This window comes from Pelophylax lessonae (assembly GCF_965119305.1).
Source record: "Pelophylax lessonae genome assembly, chromosome: 2".
Lineage (NCBI taxonomy): Eukaryota > Metazoa > Chordata > Amphibia > Anura > Ranidae > Pelophylax > Pelophylax lessonae.
In genome coordinates, this window is record NC_138769.1 from 421,941,050 (window position 1) to 421,963,859 (window position 22,810).

Genomic DNA, 22,810 nt, shown 5'->3' on the forward strand with positions numbered 1-22,810 from the left:
CTGATCTAGGAGGTCGGGAAGAGGTAGATTATTAAAATCCTCGGCCGCGGATGTGCAAATTGCCATTACCGCTTTGGTACGTTCCTGGTAGGGTTTGAGCATGTTTACGTGGAGCATGCGTTTGGCTCCTATGCCTGCAACTGGACCGATCACATAGGTGGTATCACATATTTGTTCTACCACCTTGTATGGGCCCTGCCAGGAGGCCTGCAGCTTGTCTTTGTGGACCGGTCGCAAAATTAATACTTTTTGCCTGACTTGAAAGCTGCGGTCCCTGGCTCCCCTATCGTACCATCGTCTCTGTCGTTGTTGGGTCGCCTGGAGGTTGTCGTGTACAGTCTGAGTCAAGGCCTCCAGGCGTTCCCTAAACTTCAGCACATATGGTTACGATAGGTGTACCATTAATGGTCCCTTCTCCTTCCCAATGTTCCCGGATTAAATCTAGGGGGCCCCTAACTCTCTTTCCGAACAGAAGTTAGAAAGGGGAGAATCCGGTGGATTCTTGGGGTACCTCCCGGTATGCAAACAGTAAGTGGGGGAGGAACCTTTCCCAGCCTTTCTGGGTATCCATGAACGTACGGATCATCTGTTTGAGGGTGCCGTTAAAACGTTCACAGAGCCCATTGGACTGGGGGTGATGTGCGGAGTTCAAGATCTGTTGTACCCCACGTATCTTCCAGAGATGGTGCGTTACTTCGGCGGTGAACTGAGTGCCCCTATCCAAAATAATCTCCCGGGGAAATCCCACGCGGGAGAATATTCGCATTAGGGCATCTGCTACCGTTTCTGCGTGCACATTGGTCAAGGCCACTGCCTCAGGGTGGCGTAGTCTACCACGGTTAGGACGTATTTCTTGCCGGATGGGCTAGGTTTAGTTAAGGGGCCTATTATATCTACTGCGGCCCAGCTAAAGGGTTCCTCAATTATGGGAAGAGAACGTAGCCGGGCCTTGTATCGGTCACCCCTCTTCCCTACCCCTTGGGAGGTATCACAGGTCTGGCAATATCGCCGTACATCCTGGGAGATACCTGGCCAAAAGAAATTCTGGGTTAGCCTGTGTTTAGTACGACTGATCCCTAAGTGTCCGGACAGGGGTATGTCGTGCGCTATGCGCAGCAGTTCCAATCTATATTTCCGGGGAACAATTAATTGCTGAATGGGTATGGGGATCGATCCGGCTATTGCCTTCTCGGCTTGGCGGTACAGGAGTCCCTTTTCCCAGGTGTATCTTTCCCCTTCTAACCCTGCCTGATTTTTATCTACACGGTCTTTATACAGCTGTAAGGGAGGGTCTAGGGCCACCTCCGACCCAAATTCTAGGGGGGACGCCCAGGGAGTGACATTAGGCATGGGGGGCACATTGCTTACCTGAGCCTCAGAGTGGTTAGGTGGTGCTGTGGTGCGAGCCTGCTGCCGGGTCACAACCAGATAAGCTTCTGGATGGTAGATTGGGGAACAAAAGCTGAAGTCAGCTTCCCCAGGTCGTTGCCCAAAATAACGTCTGCGGGTAAATCCTGCATCATGCCAACCTCCACATTCCCATTCCCCGCTCCCCAATTCAGGTGTACCTTAGCAGTGGGGATCTTGTAGATCGCTCCCCTGGCTACACGTACTGCCACACACTCCCCTGTGAGGTTGCCCTTGGGTACTAGGTGAGTGCGGACCAGCGTTATAGTAGCTCCAGAGTCTCGCAAACCGTGTACTTTTCTCCCCTCCATCTGTACCTCTTGTCGGAGCCCTTGGCGGTTGTCAGAAGCTGCTTGGATAGGGTTGACTTCATGTAGCGTACCCAGAGGCTCCTCGGTGGAAGCTGGGACCTCGGATACTCTATAGGGTTCCGCTTGGGCACAATGAACCGCTGCTCGGTTGTTGGGTGCCGGGGTAGTCCAGCTGGGCCGTGGTCGGTTGCGGGGGCAGTCCCGCTGCATATGTCCCTGCTGGTTGCAGATGTGGCATTGTATCGGGGGGGGAGCCTGATACCGGGGGGCGTAGGTGTTATTGCTTACCCCCGGGCGTGCTGGGACGGCTGCAGTTACGGCTGGTACTGGTGCTGTAGGTCCATAGGCTGCTCTTGGTTGAGTGTGCTGTTCCCTCCTGGTATCTTGGAACTCATCCGCTAACTTGGCTGCGTCTTGTAGAGTGTGTGGTTTCCGATCTCGATCCCAATTCTGCAGATGAGCGGGTATCCCGTTAAAGAAGTGCTCCATTACCATTAGCTGGAACAGGTCTTCTAGGGTGTTGACTTGGGTGGCTTCCAACCATCCTTTTGCTGCTCGTTGTAGACGGTGCGCCCATTCTGTGTGAGTGTCTCTGGTGAGCTTTTTAATATCTCGGAACTTTAGGCGGTAGGCCTCTGAGGTAATCGCATACCTAGCTAGAATGGCCTGCTTCACCTTGGCATAGTCTGTACTGTCCTCGTCGGGTACGGCACGGTATGCCTCTGCTGCGCGACCAGATAGTCTCCCTGCCAGTAGGGGTACTCGATCCTCCGCACTGATATTGTGCAGGTGGCATAACCTTTCGAAATCTTGTAGGTAATCATCTACCTCGCCGTCGGTTTCGGTATAGCTTTTAAACGCCTGGTACGGAATCTTGGGCTTCCCCTGGGTAATGTGGACAGGTGTTGGAGCTCTCTCCCCGGCTCGTTGACTTGCTTGGTGTTTGACCACCAGGTATTCTTGTACGTCCGCCATCAGCCGGTCCAGTATTTCTCTTGAGTGGGGCTCTGGGTAGTAGGCCAGTCTGCTCTGTAGCTCCTTGTCAAATTCGCTGCGTTCTGCCTCCTGTGGGCCCGCTGTAGGGGTTGCTCTGTCTCCCTCCATGAGCTCTGCTACCAGGGTCGCTTTTGTTTTGAGGCTGGCGTTTCCCCCTCTAGCTCGCAATAATTCCTTCAATGTAGTTCTTTTCAATGCTGCATAGTTCACCTCCATTCACCAAGCGTTCGTATACTTTGACATATTTTCCGAATGCTGGTTTTATCCGAATGGCTCGTTCCGTTGTGCTGCTGCCTCTCCTCTTTGTTCGGTAGTTACTGCTGATCGTGGATCTGTTGTGCGGTTTGCAATCCAGTCGCTTGCCACCAGTTGTAGCGGAGAAGTAGTTCAATCTACAGGTTCTCCGCTGATAGACAGGAAAACAGGTAATATTCCGAATAGGCAGGTACAGCATGCAACAATCCAGGTAGCGTTATACCATTCTTCCCTCCCAGAGACTAGACGAAACATAGGCTGGGAGTCAACAACAACTTTTATTCACAGGCTTTCAGTATTTATGGGATTCCCCATGCAATGGGCTTCCCCACAGACATTCCAGGGGCTGTACAGCACATGGGGGACTGAATATGTGTACCTTGAAACAGACAGTCTTTCAATACACACCCCCTGCGGAGAGATGTCTGCAGCCTAGACCATTGTCTGTGTCATGAATCCACACAATTAGACACAGAAACAGGAGGGGGGGGGGGGGGGAGATGGGGGAAGAATGGCTGGAGCATTACATTACAAACACTTGGTTCTTAAATGTATATACATGCAATAAACATAATGCCTACACGAAGGACAATATACAGTGGTTGTATTTGCCACACTGAACAACTGGAGGGCCATAGTTTGAAGACCCCTGCTTTAGAGTATGGGGGGGCTCTCACTTAGCCAAATGAAATGCAATAAAATAGTCAAAAAACCAACATGGCAGCTTTCAGTCAATGACAGCCAGAATGCCCTTCCTTCTGGGTCCTGTTATGTTCCCAGCATGTGACTAGGGAATACTTATATGGTATCCTTTTGTATGGGAGAGGTAGCTGAACATATTGTTGGATGCAGTTTTTAGCATGCCACCACTCGTTTTGCAAAACCCATCACTTTTTTTTTCCCTTCCAAATTTTGCTGCAAATTGCATTCTGAAAAATTTGGGTTCAGAGGCCAAGTTATTCTTCTTGCCAAAAACCTCTTGTCCACTTTTCTAAATAGAGTAATTTTGGTGTAATTTCTGGGGTCCAGCTACTTCTGAATAGTGATGAGCCGAAAACCCCCCTGTTCGGTTCACACCAGGACACCGCGGACGTGGGGAAAAGTTTGTTCGAACAATCGAACTCCATTGAAGTCTAAATCAAAACGTCAAAAATCAAAAGTACTCATTTTAAAAACTTAAATGGAAGTTATTGCCCCAAAAAAGTGTATGGGGGTCTGGGTACTGACCTAGAGGACATGTACCAATGCCAAGTTTTTTTTTTAAAAAACAGTCGTTTTTAAAGGAGCAGTGATTTTAATGATGTTTAAAGTGAAACAATAATATGAAAAATTCCTTTAAATATCGTGCCTGGGGGGTTCCCCTTAATGTGCCTGCAAAGTGGTGCATTTGTGCGATGTATAGAGCTTGCTACAGCAATACTGACATTTCTAAAGGAAAAAATGTAATTTCAACTTGGTCGCGGCTGTAATGTATTGTCGGCTCCCTGCAATACAGATAAAAAGAATTTAAAAAATGGCGTAGGATCCCCCCCAGTCCCTTCGGGTCTGGTATGAATTTGGATCTGGTACGCCAAAATTTGAAATAAAATAAATGCGCAGTGCGCAGGAACGAGCCCTGCTGTTAAAAATTCCATACAAAATTAAAATCGCATGTACTTGTCATACAGGTGCAAAAAACAGAATTGAGCCTTGGTTGTTGGTGTTGCCTGAACACTGCAACCACTCGCAGTTACTTTTGCTGGGTGAAGGAACGGGCCCTGCGATTAAAAATTCCATACCCATTTGAAATCGCATGTACTTGTCATACAGATGCAGAAAAATTGGGCTTTGGTTGTTGGTGGTGCCTGAACACCGCAACCCCTCGCAGGTACTCTTGCTGTGTACAGGAACTGGCCCTGCTGTTAAAAATTAAATACGAAATTGAAATTGCATGTACCTATCATACAAGTGCAGAAAAATTAGGCCTTGGGTGTTGGTGGTGCCCTAAACCACAAACATTGTTGGAAGCTAGCATTATGAAGATTGAGGAATAGGATAGGCAGCATAGGCAGTCTTCAAGGGATGGCAGACCCCTAGCAAATGCAATCAGTTACATCAGCATCAGGGGCTTGATAGCTGCTGTTGATCCAGGACTGATTCATTTTAAGAAAAGTCAGCTGGTCAATGGAGTCTGTGGACAGACGCACTTTTGTCCATCACAAAACCTCCAGCAGCACTGAATGTCCGTTCGGAAAGCACGCTGGAAGCAGGACAGGCCAGTAGCTCCATTGAATATTGAGCAAGTTCTGGCCAGTGGTCCATTCTACTGGGCCAGTGACCCAGTAGATGCTCAGTTGGAAAGGTCTCCAAGTCTGCTCTTGCCGCTAGATAATCCTGCACCATATGATAGAGACGCTGCCGGAGGTTGCTTAAACCCAACAGCCCTGGGCGCTGAGGACTAAAAAATTGGTTAAAGGCATAGGGCAGCCGGCCGCCTTCTCCACCTCTCCTCCTTTGGCTGAACAATGCCTCAGAAACACGTCCAGAGAACGTTAACCTCCCAGTGTCTGGAAAGGTGTTACACAAATTTTTCTTCAAGGGATCCCCAAGATGTTTCATCCTCTGCTCCCTCTGTGAAGGCAGGATGAGCTCTGCAACTTTACCCTTGTAACATGGATCAAGAAGGGTTGCCAACCAGTAATAATCCCTCTCCTTTATACCACAAATCCTCTGGTCCTTTTGCAGGCTTTGCAGAATCAGAGAGCCCATGCAGCGTAAGTTTGAGGAGGCATGCGATTCTGAGTCCTCTGGGTCACTAAGGATAACATTGTCAGGAGCAACCTCTCCCCAGGCACATACAACTTCTAGGGTATCTGAGGAATGACAACCATCCCTTGAAGACTGCTGTATGATATCCTCTACATCCATGCTGCCACAATCCTCCTCCTCTGTTTTGTTACCCCGCAGGAATGACATCTGCATAAAAGGGGCCCTGTGAGGAAAGGAAGTCCTCCTCTTCCTCCCGCTGTTCTGCATCAAGTGCCCTGTCCATGATTCCATGAAGCGTTTGGTCCAGCAGGAAGACTAGAGGGATAGTGTCACTGATGCATGCATCGTTCCGGCTCACCATCCTTGTGGCCTCCCCAAATGGTGACAGGACAGTGCATGCATTCTTTATCAGTAGCCATTGGCGTGGCAAAAAGAAGCCAAGCTCCCCTGAGCCTGTCCTTGTGCCATACTCACACAGGTACTCATTGATGGCCCTTTGCTGCGTATGCAGCCGCTGCAGCATTGCCAATGTTGAGTTCAAACTGGTAGGCATGTAACAAATGAGGCTGATGGTGGGCAGGTTGAATATCAGATAGCCGAGCACTGGCATTGTACTACCGACGGAAATGGCCACAGACTTTTCTGGCCTGTTCCACAGGCTCCTTGTCTACAGCTACTTATTCTGTAGCCTCACCATCATGCACGGAGGAGTCACCTGAATTATTTGATCATAGTGTCAGTTAGATCAGTGGTCCTCAACCCTGGTCCTCAGGGCCCACTAACAGGCCAGGTTTGCCAGATAACTGAAATACATCCCAGGTGATATAATTTGCTGCTCAGTGATTGCAGTACCCTAGTCTGCATCTCCCCAAGGTAATACCTAAAATCTGGCCTGTTAGTGGGCCCTGAGGACCGGAGTTGAGGACCACTGAGTTAGATGATGCTGGAGGATGTGCAGCAATTTGAATGCTCCCATGTTGGTTCCCAAGTTGAGGAAAGGAATAACGTGAGCCTAGAGTGAGGGGGTGACAATGACGGACAAGAAACTAGCAGTCATGTTCCCACAGCTGCAGCATACTGCCAAGTTTGCTCTAGTAAAGAGGAGGGAGGGGATGATGAGGTCACTGACTGTACTTAGGTGCCTCAGAGAATAGAGGAGGAAAGTGAGGAGGAGGAGGTGGCACAACTCCAATGAGGCAGGATGTGCTCCAGGGGCTGCCTTTAGGGCAGCCACCCTATTGCATCATTCCACAGAGCTCCACATGTGCAGGGCGCTGCTAACCCCCAGCTGACTTCCAAAAGTTTATTGGTGTGGACTTTTTTCAACACATGTGCAGTAGACCGCAGCATTACTGTTTGCAATCTCTGTCTGAAGCGGATCAAGTGTGGTCAGAACACCAGCCACTTGGGCACCACATGCTTGACAAGACATAGGACGACCTGCCATGAAGTCCGTTGGCAACAGCAGCTGAAAGACCAACATCATAAAGAAAAGCATACTTCACCTTGCTCCTCATCTGGGATCTCTACCCCTATTATACCTCATGTCGTCTCAAAAACCTGCACTGAGAGGGATGGTATAGCAATGAGTGGCACAGATACTTGCACACAATCTAGTATGAGCCTGTGTGACAGAGGACGTGGAGGATGAGGACAGCTTAGTTATCCACTCCACCAACTCTTCTGCATGTTGTGGCTCTATAACACGGCCAGCACCAGAAAAAAAGGACAAGCATGCCCGCCTGCAGAGAGCGCACCATGTCCGTGACCACTACTTTTCATTGCCCTCTTTTAGTGGCCTGTGAGCGTCTGCCTCTCCTTGTTGGCCTTTTGGACATGATGTTGATTTTGGGGGGTTTGTATAACTGTTTATTATAGAATGTGGGATGGAAATATGATGCTTGGGTGCAATAATTTTGTGCTTGTGCACTATAAACCGTTTTATTATTATTATTATTATTTTTTTTAATCAAAAATCGAAAAAAAATTAATAAAGCCAAAAAAAAAAGAAAATCCCTACTGAGGCAGAAGGAATAGCGCCTGAGATACACAAGGGGGAACAGCAACTATGCCCATAATATTATTAGTGCTGTTGCGCCACCAACAAAAACACTCACGTCTGGCGCAGAAGGTAGAGCAAATATAGGAAAAACAAAGGTATATCGGCGCATGCAAATAAATAAATACCAAGCAGTTGACACCAAGGTAAAAGTATATAAAACCTCAAATAGTACAATAGAAAAAACGGTGCAGCGCTAAAACGATCAATAAGGATAAATAGATAAAATCACTATAATAATCTAAAATACATGAGAATATTACATGAAATTATGCATAGCATAAAATCATTTAAGATCGCATAAATGTCCATCTATGAAAGTCAAAGGGAGTAATGTCCATAATGAATCCAGGGAAAAGTGCACAGTGCTTCTATAGACAAGACAAGGTGCTCTCACTCAGTGAAAACCTCCACCAGTGCCACTAGCCTCTCACCTGAGGGCTGTGAAAAAACAGCCTTAATCAATACAACAGCACAGCGGCTTCTCCACACAGGGTCCCCAGCAAGAACGACAATCTCCTTCACTTAGTACACAGACAGATGCTCCCATGTAAAAGCAAGAGGCAGACCATAGTGTAATATGTCACACCAAAAACATTTATTTAAGAAAATAAAGACAGCCTCTTACTTTGAATAGGAAGATAAGCAGCGATATTACAACAGCATAGAGCGGCAGAGACTCGCTCCGCCGGCAGGGACTGCGGGTGATGTCACACAATCTCCTCCCCCTTCCGCACGCGTATCGTCCGTGGGCGGGACTTCTTCAGCGTATGGGAGGAGGGACGGACGTCACCCTTTTATCGTGGCGTTCCTTCCATAGAGACCAATGCGCATCGTTGCCAGGTTAGCAACACAGGACGCCGGACCGGAAGTGTCCAGAAAGTCGGCTCAGTCTACAGCCGTATTCAATTCCGGGACAGGGTCACTGACGCTGGTATGAAACGGGAACCAAAACATAGTTCTCTGTTTATACCATCCCTGATACGCAAGGAAAAGGAAAAAAACACCTATATGAATAAACGTTCAAACAAGCCCAAAATAACACTCAATTGAGCAAATATTATGTCTACAATTAAGATAAGGGCGCAAAACAAAAATATATATAAAAACAATGGATATATAAAATAAATCCGAGGGGATAGTGATATGTCACCCGCAGTCTCTTTATAACATAAAAACTACAACATCACATAATATACAATAACAAGGTATAAAACATTCTAAAATTATTAAAAAAGAGATACATCAATCTAAAACCCATAAGATCATAAATTGACTAACTAACGATCTGAGATGAAGCAATTTAGATCTAAATCTACATTAAGACCTCTAGGTACCCCTACTCTGGTCTCAAAAATCCAAAAAGATTCTCTTTGGCTAAGTTGGCGTACAAAATTACCCCCCCCCTCCAATGTTTTTTCACTTTCTCTATCCCCCAGAATTTCAAAGTGCTAGGGTCCTTGTTGTGAAAGTGCTTAAAGTGCTGGACAACATGATGGGCTTTCCGCCCTTTTCTAATACTACTCATGTGTTCCGCTATTCTCACCTGCAATGCACACGAGGTACGGCCCACATACTGGAGTCCACAATCGCACTCCAGCATGTAGACCACCCCCGTGGACGTGCAGGTGATTAAATCCTTAATCTTATACGTTTTACCTGTAGTATGAGCGGTAAACTCCTTTCGCTTTTTGATATTCCGTTTGGCGGTCCTACAGGCCACACACCTTCCACAAGGGTGGAAACCCGATAGAATGGAGAATAGCTTGTTGTCACTGACAATTGGGGGATCAATAAGACAATTAGACAAATTTCTAATTGTGGGGGCTTTCTTGTAAACAAATACCGGTCTCATTGGTAATGTGGGGCCTAAAACATTATCTTGTTGAAGTACAGACCAGTGTTTAGATATAATTTTCTCGACTACAATGCTGGGCATTGTATTCCAAAATGATTCTATACCCTCCATTCTCGGAGGTAGCTCCAGATGTCTTATTTGTCAGAAATTTGGACCTCTCAGTATTCTTAACTTCCATAATCTCGTCATCCAATTGGCACTGGTGGAGGTTTTCACTGAGTGAGAGCACCTTGTCTTGTCTATAGAAGCACTGTGCACTTTTCCCTGGCAGAAGGTCGAGTGCCTGAGATGCACAAGGGGATACAGCAATTATGCCCTTAATATTATTGGTGCTGGTTCACCACCAAAAAAAAAAAAACACCCACTTCTGGAGCTATAGGCATAGTCCCTGAGATGCACAAGGGGAGCAGCAATTACTGTATGCCCTTAAAATTATTAGTACTGCTGCGCAAAAAAAAATAAAATAATTGCTGCGGACGCAGGAGGACGTACTACCACCTGCAACAAACAGGGGAGAGTACTAATATTGCAGCAACAGAGTCTGATGCGGCTTAAAAAAAAATTAATAAAAACATTAATTGAAAAAAAAAAACATGTCTATATATCAATGAATAAAAAAGGAAAAAGGACATTTGGGACTTTATGTCCCATTCCTATATTGGAGAATAGAGGAAGGGAACTTTACATGAGGTGTGCGACCAGTTAGTATACTGATATAATCATCATGTGTCTATGGATAAACATACAATGATATACAAGAAAACATATATGAGTAAAAAAGGCAGGTATTTATTTAATCACTTAAGCCCCAGAGGATTTTCCTGCTCAAAGACCAGGGCCTATTTTGCGATTCGGCACTGCATGAATTTAACGGATAATTGCGCAGTCGTGCAATGCTGTACCCAAATTAAATTGACGTCTTTTTTTTCCCACAAACAGAGCTTTCTTTTGGTGGTATTTGATCACCTGTGCGATTTTTATTTTTTGCGCTATAAACAAAAAAAGAGCGTAAATTTTGAAAAAATAACAATATTTTCCCCTTTTTTTATAGGAAATTCCCCAAAAGAAAATGTAAAAATCTAATTTTTTTTTTACATATTAGGCCAATTTTATTTCTGCTACATATTTTTGGCAAAAATAATTTCAATAAGCGTATTTTGATAGGTTTGAGCAAAAGTTATTGCGTTTACTAACTAAGGGAAAGATTTGTGTCATTTTTATTGTGTTTTTTTTTTTTTTTTTTTAACTAGTAATGGCGTTGATCTGCGATTTTTTTTGCGGGACTGCGACATTACGGCAGACAGATCGGATCCCTGACTAACATTTTTGGGGGTACCAGTGACATTACTACAGTAATCAGTGCTAAAAATATGCACTGTTACTGTAAAAATGACACTGGCAGGGAAGGGGTTAACAGTATGGGTGATCAAGAGGTTAAGTGTGTCCCTAGGGGCATGATTCTAACTGTAAAGGGGCATGGCTTGTGATGTAACCACAGAGACATACGATCCTACATAGCAGGATCGTATGAGCTCTGCAGTTACACCAGGGAGAATGACAGGCGGCTTTGTTTACATTAGCCGCTTGCCTTTCTGCCTCTCCAGCAGGAGATCGCGAGTGACCGGCGGACATCGGAACCGGTGGTCACTCGCGCGGAGATGCCCGTGAACGAGCGGGAGCTTTGCTCAGGAGGGGCTGCCTGCCGCAGTAAATATGCTGTCTAAATAGTCTTTAGAACACATGATAGAAAAAAAAAAATAATAATAATTCTTTATCAAAAATGTAGTATACACGAGTCATAGAATTGGTCCATATGCCCAAATAGTACAGCAATGTCATAAAACAAACATCTTTTATAGATGCATGGACTGTACCTGCTCCTGAGGAAGTGATTGTTCACGAAATGCGTAGAGCACATTGAGATGCAGTCTTTCTGGTTTCATTTCATGTTTGGAGCCTGTTTATATATTTACCCATGTCAATCATGGATACTGTATATACTATAATTTCTACCTACCTTCTCTATTGTTTTTTAATGTTTTATGACATTGCTGTACTATTTGGGCATATGGACCAATTCTATGACTCGTGTATACTACATTTTTGATGAAGAATTATTTTTATACATTTTTTTCTATCATGTGTTCTAAAGATTATTTAATAAATACTTGCCTTTTTTTACTCATATATGTTTATGCATAGACACACGATGATTACATTCAGTATACTAACTGGTCGCACACCTCATGTAAAGTCCCAAAAAAACCCCTTCCTCTATATATCAATGAAAAAAGGGGGTCAGTGGGGAGACACAGACATGTTGTACACAATACACTTCAGTGTATTACACACTGAAGTGTATACACAATCACAGCACAGCACTAAACTGACTACAGTACAATGTGTAACATAAGAATCAGCACTAAACTGCAATGGCCGATTATATATAAACAGAATTTTTGTAAAATCTTACCGTAAAATTCCTTTCTCTGAGTCCTCCGACAGTCGCCGCCCCTCATATAGTCTTCACCAATGGGTATTGACTTCCGCTCCGCAGGAGTAGCTAGGCATAAGACTCGTTAGAAACAAAAGCTTTTAGCATAGACACACCTATGGGGGCTGTCCCACTGGTTGGTAGTTTGGTAGCATAGCAGTAAGTGTACAAGAAAAAACCCCAAAAGAGCGGTGGGGCGGCGACTGTCAGAGGACTCAGAGAAAGGAATTTTACGGTAAGATTTTACAAAAATTCCGTTTTCTCTTACGTCCTCTGACAGTCGCCGCCCCTCATATAGTCTTCACCAATAGGATGTCCCAAAGCAGTGTAGACATGAAGGGTGGGAGACGCAACCGTAGAAAAGGCAATGCAGGACCCACATCAGAGAAAGGAACCTTACACGCACAGTAAGAGAACCTTCTGGGCAACAGAAAAGGCTCAACAGGAGCAACAGTCCAGGAAAGCAAATAACCCAGGGTATAAACAACCCCAACAGCCAGGGACCCACAAAAAACAAGGGTCCCCTATGGCACTGCCACACAGAGAACTTTGCGGCCAAAGGAGGCATCAGCTGATGCCAGAACATCAATCTTACAGAATTTGGAAAAGGTGTGCACCGACGACCAAGTCGCAGCCTTGCACACCTGGGTCACCGAAGCCTGATGCCGGTAAGCCCAGGACGTACTCATCGATCTGGTAGAGTGCGCATTAACAGGGAAGGGCGGAACCCGTTCCTTCAAAGCATAGGCCTGGACAATCGTCTGTCTGATCCATTTGGCAATGGTCGCCGCAGACGCCGCCATGCTCTTCCGAGGTCCCTCAGGAAGGACAAAGAGGGAATCAGATTTCCGAAAGGATTCAGTGGACGAAAGGTAAACCCTGATCGCCCTGACAACATCCAAGGAATGCAACCCAACCTCCTTAGGATGCTTAGGCTTCGCACAGAGTGAAGGCAAAACAATGTCCTCATTAAGGTGAAAGTCAGACACCACCTTAGGGAGAAATGACGAATTAGGTCGCAAGACCACCTTCCTTATCTTTATGAACCACCAGGTAAGGAGAGCGGCAAGACAACGCCGCAAACTCCAACACCCTGCGAGCCGAAGTGATCGTCACTAGAAAGGCAACCTTTTTAGACAGCTGAGGCAACGATATCTCCCAGATGTTTTCAAAGGGAGAACGCTGTAACGCGGACAGAACCAAGTTCAAGTCCCATGGAAGTAAAGGCTCCCTTCGGGGAGGGGCCAAATGTCGCACACCTTGAATGAAGGTGCAAATTGAGGAATGAGATGCCACAGGGCATTGGAAAAGAACAGCCAGTGCAGATACCTGGCCCTTTATCGTGGCCAGCGCCAGGTGCTGGTCCACACCAGTCTGGAGGAAAGCCAACACTCTCGTCACCGAGTATGAGCGAGGAGAAAACCCCCTGGACTCACACCAGGCAAAATAAGCTTTCCAAGTACGGTAATAAATCTTACCAGATGAGGCTTTTCTAGCCTTGATCAAAGTAGGAATGACCTCTGGGGAGAGACCCCTGTCTCTCAGGACCTGGCTTTCAACAGCCAGGCCGTTAAAGCCAGCGACTGTAAAGCAGAATGGAAGATCGGTCCCTGAGACAGTAGATCTGCCCGCATTGGCAGCCGCCAAGGAGGCTCGACTGCTAAGTGAACGATGTCCGCGTACCAGGACTGGCGTGGCCAGTCCGGTGCCACTAGAATCACCAAGTTCGGTTCCGAGGCCAGCCTGCGAAGGAACCTGGATAACAACTGAATCGGAGGAAAGGCATACATCAGACGATACTCATGCCACCAGCGCATCCGAGGCGTCCGCCCGAGGATCACGCGTTCTTGCCACGAACCTTTCCACCTTGTTGTTTAGCCGAGACGCGAACAGATTCACATCCAGGGATCCCCACTTCGCACACAGCATTTGGAAGACATCTGGGTGTCGGGACCATTCCCCCTGATCCAGGGTCTGGCGGCTCAGATAATCTGCCTGCCAATTCTCCACACCCGGAATGTGAACTGCCGAAATCGCCGGGACATGAGTCTCAAGCCCAAGACAGAATGTCGGTCACCTCCTGGGCCGCCCGGGAACTACTGGTGCCCCCTTGGTGGTTAATGTAAGCCACCGCGGTAGCAATGTCCGTCTGCACCCGATAGGGCCGGCCCCGAAGTCGATCCGACCACTGGAAGAGACAGTTTGATCGCTCTCAATTCCAATATGTTTATCGGAAGGGAGGATTCCTCCTCCGACCAAGTGCCCTGGGCAGACAGGTTGCCCAGTACTCCACCCCAGCCCGACAGGCTGGCATCTGTGGTAATCACCGTCCACAGTAACGGACGGAAGGATTTCCCTTCCGACACAGCCAGGGAATGAAGCCACCACAGAAGATCCATTCTGGTCTGGCGACTCAACGAGACACTCAGATCCAAGGACTGAAGTAGTCTGTCCCACCTGGCCAGGATCTCCGCTTGAAGAGACCGTGTGTGAAACTGAGCAAAGGGTAACGCCACGAAGGCTGATACCATCAACCCCAGGGACCGCATACAGGTCCTGAGTGACGAGGATTGGTTGTCCCTGAGGGACCTGATCTCGTCCTGAAGGGTCCGGAGCTTGTCCTCCGGCAGAAACACTTTCGCTTGAGCAGAGTCCAGAACCATTCCCAGATAGGGAAGACGAACCGAGACAACGTTGACTTCTGAACGTTTATGGTCCAACCAAACTCCTGGAGCGTATGTACCGTAGTCGACAGATGGCACAACAGGTTCTGACTGGCACTCGATCTTAACAGGAGATCGTCCAGATATCCCAAGACCACAATGCCCTGTGCCCTCAACAGGCCCAGAACAGGCGCCAGCACTTTGGTAAAGACCCTTGGAGCCGAAGCGAGACCGAAAGGTAGCGCTACAAACTGATAGTGGTCCTCCACTATGGCGAACTGGAGGTACCACTGATAACGCTTGAAAATGGGGATGTGCAGGTACGCATCCTTCAGGTCTATAGAGGCTAGGAATTCCCCTGGACTCGGGGAGGCCACCACCGAGCGGAGGGATTCCATACGGAACTTTCGAACGCGCACGAAGCGGTTCAGAGCTTTCAGGTCCAGGATAGGACACACCTTGCCCTCCTTTCTGGGCACAGTGAACAGATTAGAATAAAACCCCTTAAACCTGTCCCGATGAGGCACCGGGACAATCACCCCCTGGGCAAGGAGGTCCTGCACCGCTTGATGCAGGTCCTGTAGGCGCCCTGGGGTCAAATTAAGATTTGAGGGAAAGAATCTGTCTGCCGGCTGTGAAAGGAATTCGATCTTGTATCCTGATCGAATGATTTCCTGAACCTACCTGTCCGGAATTTGGAGCAGCCAAGGTTGGAGGAAATCGCTCCAGGCAGAGGCGGATTGAACTTTTGCTTGCCCGCCCAGGGCTTTTTCTGGCCACCTTGGCCCTTGAAAGGTTTGCCCTTGTTTTGTGGCTTAAAGGCACGAAAGGACCCCTGATTGGGTCTAAAGGCGGGACACCGTTTGCCGCGAAAAGGCTTGTTCTTCGGATTCTGGGGCAACAGAGTGCTTTTGCCCCCAGTGACTCCTTTCACCAAGGTATCCAAAGCCTCGCCAAAAAGGCGAGACCCTGCATAGGGAAAATCATCCACCGTTTTCCGTGACGTCTAGTCAGCCGACCAGCTCTTCAGCCAGATCAGTCGACGGTTAAGTACAGCGACACTAGACAGGCGTGCAGCCAAAGGGGCCTCATTCAAGGCCGCATCGCACAAATACATGACCCCTTGATGAATTTGGTCCACCATTGCCAGCGTACCAGGGGGGGCAGAATCAGACGCGAGAGTGCGTCTAAGCACCTTAGTCCAATCTGCCACCGCCTGAGCCACCATGACAGAAGCGAAAATAGGTTTGAGCATGGAACCCGCCACCATGTAGGCATGGCGGGCAAGAGACTCCAACCTCCTGTCCGTAGGATCCCGGAACACCGGGGTATCCTCAGTGGGAACCAGAGTAGCCTTGTTTAACACGGCCACCGTGTGATCCACCTGGGGAGCCACACACCAGCGCGAATCCGTAGAAGGCGCAAAGGGGTAAAGCAGTTTAAACCGATTAGGCACTGTGAAAGGGCGTTTTAAACTGCGCCATTGTTCATTCACTGTGTGATGAAACTCAGCGGGGCAGGGAAAAGCCTGCGCCGACTTTCGGGTCCTATGTGTACCAAAGGAGGACACAATGCCCGGAGGAGTGGGCTCATCCTCCAAATGTAGTGTTTCTTTTACAGAAGAAATCAACGCATCCATAGCTGCGTGTTCTTCAGGCAACCCCAGGGGAGAATCATCAACCCCTTCCACCTCCACCTCCCCCTCAGACCCCAGTGGGTCCAGGGACAAGCGAGAACCTGAAAAGGGCACGCCAGCCCCAGCAGCCACATCACCATCTGAATCAGAGGAGAAAGATAATCTAGGCCTTTTCCTAGCAGCTCGTTCAGCCATCAGCACCTCCATTGACAATGACAAAAAGTACTGGCCCTTTAAAAGCGCTGCGGATTGCGCAGCCCACCGCGAAATACACTGTGTACACAGACCCCCCATAAGGGACAAAACTGAGCCAGGAAGGATAAAACAGAGAGATATGGAAGAGACAGTCTGCAGAGCCCCACAGAGTGTTACCACACCGATCACTGCTCCAGAGGAAAAGGAAGTGAGGTCACCAGAGACTGAACTATATGCTGCAAGGGAAAATGGCTGCCCATAGAAAGTAATGGGAGGCTTCGGCAAGATGGCCGCCGACATGTGCTCGGAACGATCGTTCTGCCACACACAAGATGGCGCCGGATGGCGCCAAAACACCACACAGCAAGCTGTTAGCAAAGCCCATAGTGAAGCCAGACATGTTGCCCACATCCAAAATGGCGGACTGCGCGGTTTTTAGCCGCAGCGGCCGCTTCACACACAGTCTGCACCTCCCAAACACTGAAAGTGACACAGGAGAGGGACCCCCAAAACCACACAGCGCCAGCAGTGCAATAAAAAAGACCCCCGCAGGAATCGCATCAGGGAGCCCCACAAATGCACAGACATGAGGGGACACACAGCAACACAGGACTGTCACCCCATACAGAGGCCCCACACAGAAAAGTACTTACCTGTACCGGATGGCGTAGGATGCCTCTATTAACGGAAAGCCTCTGTCCTCAGATGACAGGGAATGCCGTCAGCCAAAACGCAGGACACTGCAGCACTTAACCGCATAAGCGTCCAGTGAGGTAGCCACCTCACAGGCAGCATCCCTGCTGCGAACAGGGATGGGTCGTTCATAGCGCCAGGGCGAACCATAGCCGAACGCTCGATGGCGGGCTGGGGATCCCTCTGACCCTCTGCCCTGGAGAGCCAGGGCGGCCAGTCCAATTCCCAGCTCCGCAAATTCCATCTTCATCCGAAGATCCAACTAAAACTAAAGCTGACAAAATAAACAGCTAATAAAGCAAAGAAAAAACTGACATTCTTGCAAAGAAAAATCATAAGAAAAGATTAGAAGGCTGAGACTGTAGCCCCAGCACAGGGAAGCCTATCTACACCAAAAGCTAGGCAGAGACAAGCTGAGTTGGGATGGCTTACTGCAGGGGGGGTATTGACCAGTGGGACAGCCCCTGGTGTGTCTATGCTAAAAGCTTTTGTTTCTAACATGTCTTATTCCTAACTACTCCTGTGGAGCGGAAGTCAATACCCATTGGTGAAGATTATATGAGGGGCGGACACACACTGCTCTGGCAGAAATATACACTGGACTTGGCTGATATACAGGTCCCTCTCAAAACATTAGCATATTGTGATAAAGTTCATTATTTTCTGTAATCTACTGATAAACATTAGACTTTCATATATTTTAGATTCATTACACACAACTGAAGTAGTGCAAGCCTTTTATTGTTTTATATTGATGATTTTGGCATACAGCTCATGAAAACCCAAAATTCCAATCTCAAAAAATTAGCAGATTTCATCCGACCAATAAAAGAAAAGTGTTTTTAATACAAAAAAAGTCAACCTTCAAAAAATGATGTTCAGTTATGCACTCAATACTTGGTCGGGAATCCTTTTGCAGAAATTACTGCTTCAATGCGGCGTGGCATGGAGGCAATCAGCCTGTGGCACTGCTGAGGTGTTATGGAGGCCCAGGATGCTTCGATAGCGGCCTTGAGCTCATCCAGAGTGTTGGGTCTTGCGTCTCTCAACTTTCTCTTCACAACATCCCACAGGTTCTTTATGGGGTTCAGGTCAGGAGAGTTGGCAGGCCAATTGAGCACAGTAATACCATGGTCAGTAAACCATTTACCAGTGGTTTTGGCACTGTGAGCAGGTGCCAGGTCGTGCTGAAAAATGAAATCTTCATCTCCATAAAGCTTTTCAGCAGATGGAAGCATGAAGTGCTCCAAAATCTCCTGATAGCTAGCTGCATTGACCCTGCCCTTGATAAAACACAGTGGACCAACACCAGCAGCTGACATGGCACCACAGACCATCACTGACTGTGGGTACTTGACACTGGACTTCAGGCATTTTGGCATTTCCCTCTCCTCAGTTTTCCTCAGGGTCCGGTCACCTCTTCTCGTTGTGCAGCGTTTTCTGACACACTTTTTCCTTCCCACAGACTTCCCACTGAGGTGCCTTGATACAGCACTCTGGGAACAGCCTATTCGTTCAGAAATTTCTTTCTGTGTCTTAGGCTGGCCATACACTATACAATTTTCTTGTTCAACTTTCCTTTAGATTTACCAAAACCATGTAATATAGGGTCAAACCTAAACACTTTCAATTTGTATGCAATCAGGCAGGCCCTTGCACTACATAGTTAAAGGTAAATCTAAAGGAAATTGAATAAGAAAATTGTATAGTGTATGGCCAGCCTTACCCTCTTGCTTGAGGGTGTCAATGATGGCCTTCTGGACAGCAGTCAGGTCGGCAGTCTTACCCATGATTGCGGTTTTGAGTAATGAACCAGGCTGGGAGTTTTTAAAAGCCTCAGGAATCTTTTGCAGGTGTTTAGAGTTAATTCGTTGATTCAGATGATTAGGTTAATAGCTTGTTTAGAGAACCTTTTCATGATATGCTAATTTTTTGAGATAGGAATTTTGGGTTTTCATGAGCTGTATGCCAAAATCATCAATATTAAAACAATAAAAGGCTTGCACTATTTCAGTTGTGTGTAATGAATCTTAAATATATGAAAGTCTAATGTTTATCAGATTACAGAAAATAATGAACTTTATCACAATATGCTAATTTTTTGAGAGGGACCTGTATATACTGCACTGGTGGATATATAGCCTAAAATAACTGATAAATATATATACTGAACTATCTGATATATATATATATATATATATATCTCCTGCAAAAACTGATAAATATATATACTCCACTATCTCCTGAAATAGCTGATAAATCTATCTACTACACTGGCTGATGTATTAATATATAAACCGCACACTCCACTAACTACCCTGCCTATTCTTCACTCCTAATCCACCACACGCGGCTGCCATTTAAGCAGCCTTTATATAGCGTGGGGCATGGACTTAGCCCAATGTCTGTGATTGGCGAAAGCATATAGGTCAAGGTGCATGATTTGGCCAATCACAAGCATTGCATTATGGTGGGCGAATTTCCTGCAAACAGCCCCGTTTGTTCGTTGTCCTACGAACAAACGAACACCTGATGTTCGAGTCGAACTTACCTTCGACTGGAACTCGAAGCTCATCCCTACTTATGAACCACTGGAAATGCAATTCAATGCCAAAAAACTCACAAGCCATTTTTCAGCCACTAACCCAAAAGAAGTTTGCCAAGTAGCACCTATTCAAAGAAGCCAATAAAATTTTCTTGGTTTCTGACAGCTGACATTGCATTCACATGCTTGTTTTTTGGTATAAGTGTACTGTTAGAGGACTACAAAGTACTTTATAAATTTTCTAAGCAGACACAGGATTGAAAAAAAAATGAGGGAGTGGGCAATGGGTAATGGAATCTACTTTTGCAATGCTTGTTCCCATCAAGTCTGTACACCATTAGCAAAGCCCATTACTTAAAGCAGAGTTCAACCCAAAAATGGAACTTCCACTTTAAGCAGTCCTAACCCCCTGACATGCCACATTTGGCATGTAATTTTTTTTGGGGGGGAGCGGGTACCTAGTTTTGACAGGTACCCTCTCCCATTACCACTCGGAGCGTGGTGGCACCGCAAGCAGAAGTTCTCCTCTCCCTCTCCTTGCAATCTTCTGGGACATGTCAGAGGTCCCAGAAGATTGCTGGCCAATCAAGACTTGCGCATGCGCAGTGTGCACCCGGCTGTGAGGCCGCAAGCTGTCACAACCGGGTGCCCACACTGGTGATGCCGGCACCATGTCGAAACCAGAGGGAGATGGCAAGCAAAAAGACAGTAATCAACAAGTACACTTTGTCCTTTGCTGGAATGGCCATTTATAGCAGGGCTCGACAATCCCCGGGCACCAGGTCGCATTTGCGACTAGAATTAGCGACCTGGCGCTTGGGGTGCCCTGCAGAAATTGTCCTGTCATTTTTGCACGGACTTTCGCGCACGGAGTGCACAGACTTCCGCGCCATCCGAAAATTGAGGCCCCGGCTTTCGGGCTACTTGAGATGAGAGAGGCTTCCAATGGGGAACTGGCGCCCTCTTGTGGTGGCCGGGAGTAATGACTGTTGTAATGACTGTTTCCACTGCCTGTTTGTTCTCAATGCAATTACCATCTCCCTGTCCAGTTAGTTACCTTTGACAGGAAGTGTGGTTATTATTATTAATTTAATTTATTTTTTAAATGCAAAAAAAAAAAAAAAAAAATTTCTTTTTTTTCCCATTATTAAAAAAATATTATATATATATATATATATATATATATATATGTCATGGACCCTACTCTTTCTTTTGTCTTCCCTGCACCCCCAGGACTTTGCCATTTAACCAGCATGGGATTTTCCTCCCCCTGACCACTCACTCCATTGACTGCCCCCCCCCCCCTTTGTGCTGTCCTTCTCCCCTCCCCAGCCAGGTGCCTGGAAGTCTGCTTCTCCGCCTTCATGCTCACTGTGGACAATGAACACATTCCTTGTGTGGGCTCGAGTAGAGGGGGGCGGGGCTGGTTGCTGGGGAAACTGGACGCCAGGCTGGGAGTTGCCTGGCCCACCTGTTGGGACACAAGTCCTAAGATATTTAGCAGAGCGAGAATCTCTCCTGTGGGTTATTCATCTTTGCTATTTAGAAGAGTGTGTGTCTCTGAGCTGCGGCCAGAGAACACAGAATCCCCTATTGGTTCCTGCGGGCCTCTTCAAACCTGCCTGACAACCTGGATTTTGGATTTACCCTGTCCCTTCCTACAACCTGGATTTTGGATTCATCCTGTACCTGCCTGCTGGTGAGTGGATTAACACTGGGCCTACCAGAACTCTGCCTGGACTTTGTCACCTCATTGTTTGCCCTGCTCTGTGTGTGGCCCAATCCCTCGCTGGCCAGGACTTTGCCCATTCTATTGGGAGCCCCCTGTTACGGCCTAACCCGGTTATCTGGAACTCTGTCCTACCCACGTTGGGTCTGACCCTGGACACCTTTGTTTGGCCCCTTTGTGAGCCTACCTGCTACCAATTAATAAAAGGCTTTGTTGGCACTCCTGCTCTCCGTGTGCGTTCTGTTTTACCTACACTTCCGTCACAAACTGGTTGGCAGCGGCGAGATCAGAACACTGAAGAGGATGGAGAGCAGCCCCCTCACAATGGACCTAACCCGGGGTGGGGAGTACAGGAATTGGACTATGGCAAGTTTGCAAGAAAAGGCTCGGGAGTTAAGCCTTACCTACAGGGGCCTGTCCAAAGAAGAGCTGGTCACCGCTATTGAGGAAGCCGGCCTTCAGAGAACTGAAAGCTTGAATGCCCCGCCACCAGAGAAAGTACAGCTTGCGTCTGCTGTATCAAGTCCCAGGAGCCCTTGGATCACATGGTACGAAGAGGAGATGGCTATCCTGGGGCCCCGGAGCCACCTTGGATGACAAGAGGGAGGCTATCCGAAGGGCCCATGAGCGAGAAACAATGGGAGGCCTCAGAGGACGGGACCGTCTTCCCAGCCCACGAGTAAGTGGGCCTGATCTACCAAGAGTGACTCGCAAAGATTTCAAGCCATTTTGTGAAGCTACAGGGGATGTGGAAGGGTTCTTCCCGGATTTCGAACACTTATGTCAGCTACTGGAGGTGCCCTGTAGAGACTGGGTACGCCACCTAGTGGGCCTGCTGGAAGGAGGTGCGGCTGCTGCTTACCGGACAATGGATGCACAGTGGAATCGAGATTACAGTAGGATTAAACAGACTGTACTAGAACACTACGCAGTAACTCCAGAAACCCACCGCATCCAATTCCGGGACCTCTCCTTTCATTCTGAGCCTTCCTTCAAGATGTATGCACACAAAATCTCGCAGGCCTGCAGACGCTGGCTGGAGGGGGAGCAGGCCTTTACTATTGAACAAGTTGTCCAGGCCTTTCTGAAGGAACAATTCTTTGCCAAATGCCCAGCAGAGGTGCGGGAGTGGGTGAAGGAGAGGGACCCTGGCACCCTTGAGCAGGCTGCTGCATTGGCAGACGAGGCCCTTGCCATTAAACCCCATTGGAAGAGACTGGT

The 22,810-nt window shown here is 47.5% G+C and overlaps 1 protein-coding gene across 1 annotated transcript; it reads right to left on the minus strand.

The window, feature by feature from the left end:
* Window positions 1–1,418: 1,418 nt before the first annotated feature.
* On the minus strand, window positions 1,419–2,930 carry LOC309548615 (uncharacterized protein; the record flags this gene model as incomplete). The annotated part of the gene is made up of 1 exon (XM_082248592.1): window positions 1,419–2,930. One exon carries the CDS (start codon window positions 2,928–2,930, stop codon window positions 1,419–1,421), a length of 1,512 nt encoding a protein of 503 aa, XP_082104718.1.
* Window positions 2,931–22,810: the final 19,880 nt, after the last annotated feature.